Consider the following 8,627-nt stretch of genomic DNA (forward strand, 5'->3'; position numbering starts at 1 on the left):
AATTATACAATGCCTTAGTCAGACCGCACCTGGAATACTGTGTGCAGTTCTGGGCACCGCACTATAAAAAAGATATTGAAGTTCTAGGAAAGGTTCAAAGAAGGGCAACTAAATTAGTTCCTGGTATGAAATACAAAAGCTACGAGGAAAGACTCAAGTTACTTAACCTATTTAGACTAAGCGAGAGGAGGCTTAGGGGTGATTTAATTGAGGTATTTAAATTTATAAAAGGAATCAATAAGGTTAACTATAATAGATTCTTTAGGGTGAGTTCAGTCTGTAAAACAAGGGGACATAAATGGAAACTAGTTAAGAGTAAGTTCTGCACTGATATAAGGAAATATTATTTTACACAAAGAGTTATCAACTCATGGAATAGGTTGCCAGGTCATGTAGTTGAGGCAGAGACCCTTACTGTGTTCAAGTCTAGACTTGAAGCAGTTTTGGATACTCTTTAATTAAGAAATGGCGAGCTTAGTTGGGCCGAATGGCCTGTTCTCGTCATCATATGTTCTTATGTTCTTATGTTCTTAAGGTCTAAGGTAATCAGGGGATCTATAGCCCGTTTTATTGCTAAAGACTTACTTCCTTACAGTGTTGTTGAGAGTGATGGCTTTTGTGACATGGTAAATATGTTAGAGCCAAGGTACAAGATACAAAGTAGACATCCGGGCTGGGAGCTAAGGAGTCATGTCTTACAGATGAGAGTATTCAATGAATCACATACAGGGAAAAATATAGGCACATTATTGAATGAAGCATGTGTTGACTGGAACATTGCTGATAAAGAACCAGCCTTGGTAACTGATAATGCCAGAAACATGATTGTAGCTGGAGTGGAAGCAGAGATGACCCCTTACCTCGGGTGCTTTGCTCACACATTAAATCTGGCCTCACAGAAAGCCTTTCAAGTGAACACTACTGCAAAGTTGCTGGGAAGAGTGAGGAGGGTGATTGGGTTTTTGAATCGCAACAGTTTTTGCCACACTCATGTCAAGGGAGCTCAGAAAAGGGGAGGAAGTGAACACTCTGACATCTGCATCGCTGAAGACATAGTCAAGGTGATGGCACCTGTCAAAGTTGTGACCACTATCATGTGTGAGGACGAGCAGCCCACAATCTCAATGATTGCCCCCCTCAAAGCAAAACTGCAAAAGCACTTTGAGGCATCCGATGAAGACACGGCACTCATTACTGAGATGAAGAAAGTGTTTAACAATGGCTTTGAGAAAAGGTACACACACCTCCATGACCTTACAGTGCATTCTAACAGTTGCTAACAGTCTACTTTTGAACGTATTGCTGTCACTAGCTGTATTCTGTGACTGCTGGTACTGCACACTGTTTACTGTCTACTGACAGTATACACTGCATTTAACCGTACTGCACACTGTTTACTGTTTAACAACGAATCCTCTGCTCGTTCCAGAGTAAGATATGGTATACCTCAAGGATCTGTGCTTGGGCCTCTGCTCTTCTCATTATACATGTTGCCTCTTGGCGATATCATCTGTAAACATGACATTAATTTCCACTGTTACGCGGATGACACTCAGTTATACATATCAGTCAAGCCCGATGTCCCTCTGAATATTTCAAACATGGAGGCCTGCCTAACAGATGTAAAGAATTGGATGGCCCGAAACTTTCTCCTCCTTAACCCGGACAAAACCGAAATATTGGTCATAGGCCAAAATTCAATCAGCAGCAAACTCACTCATTTTACACTGGACCTTGATGGTGTCTCCCTTGCCCCGAGTGCAACCATCAAAGACCTTGGTGTTGTTATTGATCCCGAGCTCTCCTTTGAAACTCACATAACTAACACCTCTAGGACTGCCTTCTTCCATCTGAGAAATATTGCTAAAATCAGGAAAATCGTATCAATTAACGACACTGAAAAACTAATCCACGCCTTTGCACATCCTGACAAGAGGGCATTACAGTAGTCTAATCTGGATGTTACAAACGTCTCATTAAAACCCCTTCAGCTGGTGCAAAATGCAGCTGCTCGAGTCTTAACCAAAACTAAACGCTTTGAGCACATCACCCCAGTTCTGGCTTCTCTCCATTGGCTACCTGTTAAATACCGGATTGTTTTTAAAATACTCTTACTCACATTTAAGGCTTTAAATGGGCTTGCCCCCCCCCTATCTTAAGGACCTTCTTCACCCATATCTTCCGCAGAGAGCCCTTCGCTCCCAAAATGCCGGGCTTCTCACCATTCCAAGAGTGGGCAAAACTACTGTAGAGTTAGAGCCTTTTCCTATCAAGCCCCTCTCCTGTAGAACAGCTTACCCTCTGAGATTCGGGGGAAAAGACTTTCTCTCCACCTTTAAATCTAAGCTCAAAACATATCTATATAGTAAATCCTTCATCTGAGGGACATGGCCTGGTGCTAGCGTGGATCATAGAGTCTCTGGTAGACTAAGTGGTCATTGCTTTCATGGACCCTGTGCCGTGATCTGGTGTTGACTGTCTTAGGGTCGCCCTCATGACAATGCCGGTCCCTTGCCTCCCGTCCCCTAGGTATGCTGCCATAATGTTAGCCTGCCGGGGTTTTTCCTTGTTGCACACCTTTTTCTCTGCCCCTCCTCTCCTGCCTCTCTGTTCTACATCCCTGCCATTCTTATCATCCACTAACCACTGTTTTCTGTTTGCTTCCTATCCCTGCTCCAGGTTCCTGTCCGGAGCTGTAGCCCAAGCATCTCATCCTGTTTTCCAGTCCTGCTACCTCGCTGCCCCGCCCATCAAAGCCAACTGCGTTCCAAGAACTGGACATCCTAGGAGCCATTCTTATAATCACTCTACTGTTAACTACTATTGTCTGTCAATCGTAAATGTCTTAAAGTACATTGCATAACTTGTCTCTAACTCTATCTGCCCAGTGCCGGCCAGAAGCAGATGCCCCCCCCCCCCCCCCCCTCTGAGCCCGGTTCTGCTCAAGGTTTCTTCATGATAGGGAGTTTTTCCTTGCCACTGTTGCCTTAGGCTTGCTCTCAGGGGGTCTCAGGCCTGAGAACAATGTAAAGCTGCTTTGTGACAACTTGTGTTGTAAAAAGCGCTATACAAATAAAAATGAATTGAATTGAATTGAATTGAATTGAATACTAGTTAATCCAACTTTTGACATTGTTATCATTTTGTCTGATTGTTAATCATAGCTTTGATTTTATACATTGATTATTACTAGGAAGCAGAGGATACAGACAGTCAGGGACATCCAGTTCAGAGAGGTCCAATGCAGACAGATCCAGCTCAGAGAGACCCTGCTCATGGAGATCCAGACAACAGCACAGCTAGTTCCCAGATCCAGGATGAGCCAAAAGGTGTGTTTTTTATACACTCTGAGGTATAAGCAGATTAAGATTTATACATAATAAGAGTAAGGTGAAAGAAAAGCTCTCAAGAGCCATGGCAAACAAAACCAGTAATATACAGTAATTGTTATCTATTTCTGTCTATATTCTATCTATCTATCTATCAGATGATGACCCTCCTAAAAACAGCAGCACTGGACCAGCTGTTCAGAGTGAGAGTGGCAGCAAGATCTTCAAGGGAGAAGGCCAGTGAGGAAGTCATGAGATAGAGAGAGTGGAATCCTTTGCCCCTGAATGACAATCCACTACAATGGTGGAAAGCACAGGTGGACCAACCACTGCTGTCATCTCTTGCAAAAAATACCTTTGTATAACAGCCACCAGTGTGGCATCAGAAAGAGATTTCAGCACTGCAGGAGATATTGTTTCCATGCAACGCAGTGTACTCCGACATGATCATGTCAACCATTTCATTTTCCTAACAAAGAATCTTGACAAGCACAAGCATACATGAACTTCTTCACTGTGTGAGGTAAAACAGACTAAGATTTATATTTCGCAACATTATAGTAAGGTGAAAGAAATTATGTGTATGCATGTGTTTGTGTGAGAGTGTAAGCATACATGAATGAATATTTTGTCTCACAGAAGAGTAACTAAAGAGAGAAAATTAATGAGTGAAAAGGGGATAATGTGATAGTTATTCTGTTTTCAGTGTTCGTGGCGGCTTTGCACTGTTCATAGTACTAAAGAGCTAATGCTGAATTCACATTGTATCGGGTAGATGCATGGTGCACGGCAGAATGGCACTTTAAAGAAATGGAATTTTGTACACTAGTGCTTCATATAGCTGCTGCTCACAGCTGCTTTATTGTATTCTGTTTTCAGTGAAATGTTGCACTTATGTTACTGTTGTGTTACCTTACCTCTCTTGAGTCAACATGACTTGGCTGAAGCACTTATGACATTATGAAATGAGAAAATGGATGTCTTTGACATGCTGTTTTATTATTATTAGTAGTATTAGTATTATTATTATTGTACCTCAACAGCATGCTCATTGCTCTCCCATCTGAGCATCTACTAGGAATGCAGCTCAGATATACAAAGTACTGTTGTTTCCTTTGTGAATGGGATAGCCATGCTAAAGAGTCACATTACATTAAAAAAGAGCTGGCCGCTCCATAAGCATTTCGTTCCAGGGTAGAAAAATGTGGTGCATAAACCACTTGTCGACCCAACAAACATATTTCTGCCTCCTCTTCATATAAATGTTGGATTGATGAAAAATTTTGTGAAAGCAATGAACAAAGAAGGTGATGGATTTCACTATTTGAGACAGATTTTTCCAAGAAAAACTGATGCCAAGATTAAGGAAGGCATTTTTGTTGGTCCACAAATCAGACAGGTCATCAATGACAGGGAGTTAGAAGATCTGCTAGTGGGGCCAGAGAAAATAGCATGCATATTGTTGAGAATTTTCTTAGCAACTACAGAGCACCAAACTACATTGAGCTGCTTGACAACATGCTTAAAGCATACAAAACCATGAAGTGCAACATATCATTGAAAATTCATTTTCTGCATTCACACTTGAACTTCTTCCCTGCTGATCTTGGTGCAGTCAGTGACAAACAAGGTTGAAAGGTTTCAATATCATAATCTCTATTTTTTTCAGGAAGCAAAACATTAGAAAAAACTTCTTGCCCAGTGTATTAGAAACACAAATTAAGACACCAAATAAGAAAAAACTGTTCTGTATGCACATTCCTGGTGAACACTTTCATGTCTGTGTTGCTAAAGAATAAGGCACAAGATGTCGTCTGGAGACAGGAACATTGTTGTCAGTGTTCTTGTGTGTGTTAATAAAATGTTTTGCAATCAAATGATTGCTTGAGATGATTGCAGTAATGCAATGGGATAATTGTTTAACAAGGGGCTTCAAAATGAGGCTATATCAACCTCTGCTGGTTCGAGTCCCTCCTCACAGACAGTTCCTTCAAGGTATCCTGGAGGGGTGGGGAGTCCCAAGTCCCACCGGCTAACCACTGGGGTACCTCAGAGATCGGTGCTTGGCCCCCTCTTCTCTCTATACACAACTGCACTGGGTCCTATCATCCAGGCGCATGGCTTCTCCTACCACTGCTATTGCGATGACACCCAGCTCTATCTCTCATTCCAACCTGATGACCTCACTGTCTCAGTGCGGATCTCTGCCTGTCTTTCAGATATCTCAGCCTGGATAAAGGAGCGCCACCTTCAACTCAACATATCCAAGACTGAGCTCCTACTCATCCCAACCAGCCCATCAATCCAGCATGACATCACTGTTGAGCTAGGCTTAACAACACTGACTGTGTCCAGGTCTGCAAGGAACCTGGGGGTAGTAATTGATGACCAGCTTAAATTTACTGACCACATCGCTACAACTACCAGATCATGCAGATTTGCACTGTACAACATCAGGAAAATCAGGCCCTATCTATCTGAAAAATGAAAATTTTTGTCCAGGCATTGGTCATCTCAAGACTGGACTACTGACTACTGCAATGCTCTTTTGGCTGGCCTACCTGCATGCACTATTAAACCTCTGCAGTTGACACAGAACGCGGCTGCACATCTGGTTTTCGAGAAACCAAAAAGGGATCATGTTACACCTCTCTTAGTCTCACTCCACTGGCTGCCTGTAGCTGTTCTCATCATGTTCAAAGCCTTGATGCTTGCGTACAGGGTGACCAACAAAACTGTACCTAAGTTCCCTTTGCTCACTGCTGCAACCCTATGTTCCCTACTGACTGTGACTCTCTGCCATCAAACAGTGCCTGGTGGTCCCGTCACATGGTGGTTTTAAATCCAGGACTTTCTCCACCGTTGTCGCCTGGTGGTGGAATGAACTTCCACACTTCATCTGTTCTGCTGAGCCCCTCTCTGTCTTCAAGAAACATCTGAAGACACAGCTCTTCTGCTCGCACTTGAGCATCTGAAACACTTCCCCTCATCTCCTACTAAACTATATATAAAAAATGTAATGGTTTGGTTGTAATGGTTTAACATACTCATTAGCTTTACCTGCTAGCTTGTACTTTGCCTGGCCAACCTTTGGAACTTTGTCATTCAGTACTCCTAATATTGTTGAATCTATATTGTTTTCCGCTTGTGTTGTATTGTACCTCACTTGTAAGTTGCTTTGCCCTGCTCATTAGCACGCTCTAGTGGTGCCATGTGCTGCATGTGAGCACGTGGGAGGATTGCATTCATTGTTCAAGTGTAGAGGATATTGAAGTGGGGTGAGCTTGATACAGTTATCCATTCCAAAAGAAAAACATATCAAAAAATATGTTTTTTTTTTTTTTTTTGGGGGGGGGGGGGGGGGGGGGGGGGGCAACTTATAGTTGGTCCAATATGTAACATTGGAACATTATGCCTTTAAAATGTCATTACAAATGACCTAATAATTTGGCATTTACTAATTATTTTACCTGGATTACCCAATATAAAACCTGATGAAAATTATCAACCAAATTGATTTCGGAGAAAAATATGTTCTGTGTACTTGTGTATTTATGAAGTCTACACCTCTCATACCATTTGAATTCTTTAGACTTAAAGTCATGAACATTTTACAGATTTATTTATGAATTAGAAGATTGGATGCTAATAGAAAGCATCCAGTGTTAACCACTTTAGTCATTAACATTTTAACAAAATCATCTCTCTGTATATCTTTTCCGAGAAATGTTAGTCATTCTGTCCCTGAAAGTAAAGAGGTAGAAGTACAATAATGCTTTTGATTTGACAATAAACTTTTGACTTGCATAGATAGCAAAAAAGGCAGATAATGTTAATGACTTTACTAGCTATCCAGCAATGCTTACTTGTAACTGTTGCAAAATATCTATGTTTAGCTTTGTAACTATGAGAAGATGCGATAACAGACATTTTCCTTCCCTTTTAGAGTACATCCAAATGTATTTGTGTTTGTTCTGGGCCCTGGTTTCAAATTATTACAAATCTTGCAGTAATTAACCTTTTTCAGGTCACCTTCACCTCAGTAGCTGTACAGCCATTGGATTGTTGGTTAAATGCTTAATTGAGGTAGTATAAAGGAAAGTGGCTTATGCTGCAGGGAAATCTACATCAAGCAGAATGTACTGAATCTCTTGGTAGAGGTGGTGATACTCACGGATGGGCGTTTCCACTCAATATTGATGGGGAACTTGTGGCTATAGAAGAGGGAGGAGTCATCAGCAGGAAAAAAGGGATCTTCAAACAGCACATTTTTACGCAGGTATTTATCCCTCAGTTCAACGAAGTTCTTCAGCCTCTTAGCATCAATAACAGCATGGTTACGATTCAGAATGGCTGCATAGATGCCACCAGGCGTGGTAGAGGGAAGGCCCACCTTTTTGGATGGCATGGGAGATGTTCCATCTAACAGCCCTGGAAAATGAGTTCCTACTCTCTCCTTTTCCCTCTCATCCTTTTTCTCTACATTTGATTCCACTTTCAACATTGGTGTTGATGAATTGTTACAAAAATAGCTAAAATTAGCAAAAAGAAAGTCTGAAGTATAATGAAATATCAGTGCAAAAATCACAAGACAGCTCTCCGTAGCTTTTCAAGGAAGTTGCAGAGTGCAGATTGATCCGTATTGTGTTGGTTTGATGTCCAACTCTGAGCTCCTAAAACATCTAAAAGTCTAAAAGCTCCCCAGATAAAAAAAAAAAAACGTGCAACTAGCCTTGTCTATTTTTCACAGGTAGACAAATAGAAATGCTTACTTTTGATTTAATTTGCTTGCAGTCTCTTCCCTAGCTCTTTCTTCTGACTCTCAACTGCTTTAAATACTCTTCGCATACTAGTTTATTCTCACAGCCCATCTGTCCTTCTCTGCTGCCATTCTAAATATAACCATCTTAAAGAGTGTGAAGGGACCTACTTTTAAAAAGGCCCTCTCTCCTATCATTCCCAGGTGGGTTGTCTCGTGTCAAAGGAGACAAAGCAAGAACGTCTGGCATCCAGCAAAGATATAATAAATAATAGTAGTAGTAATAATAATAATAATAATAATAATAATAATATACATTTTGAACTAACCAGGCAAAGGTTTCAGGAATAACACAGGTATCCAAGGCATTACAATAATAGAAACCTGAAGAAATAAAAGCCTTTGTAATTAATAAAAGCATGCATAATTTGAAACTACTGTTTTAAAATACTGTATATTCATTGTGCTGAGCCACTTGAACATTCCATACCACAGTGACATCTAGAGGTTTGATCCAGTCAAGGCAATCAGCCCTCTCA

The 8,627-nt window shown here is 41.1% G+C and overlaps 1 protein-coding gene across 2 annotated transcripts in view; it reads right to left on the reverse strand.

Moving 5' to 3' along the window:
- LOC118791806 (calpain-3-like) overlaps positions 1-8,200 on the reverse strand; it is a 125,509-nt gene extending 117,309 nt beyond the window's left edge. Inside the window, exons 1-2 of one of the 2 annotated variants that reach the window (XM_036549263.1) lie at positions 7,723-7,818; positions 7,504-7,543 (exon numbers count right to left, since the gene is read on the reverse strand). In XM_036549263.1, the coding sequence (XP_036405156.1) occupies positions 7,504-7,543; positions 7,723-7,751 (69 nt within the window). In that variant the 5' untranslated portion in view covers positions 7,752-7,818. Of the gene's footprint in view, positions 1-7,503 lie in introns of both variants that reach the window. The other variant, XM_036549262.1, reaches the window with a different exon arrangement.
- Between the last annotated feature and the right edge of the window lie 427 nt (positions 8,201-8,627).

The sequence above is a fragment of the Megalops cyprinoides genome, chromosome 17 (assembly GCF_013368585.1).
Source record: "Megalops cyprinoides isolate fMegCyp1 chromosome 17, fMegCyp1.pri, whole genome shotgun sequence".
In the NCBI taxonomy this organism is placed as follows: Eukaryota; Metazoa; Chordata; class Actinopteri; order Elopiformes; family Megalopidae; genus Megalops; species Megalops cyprinoides.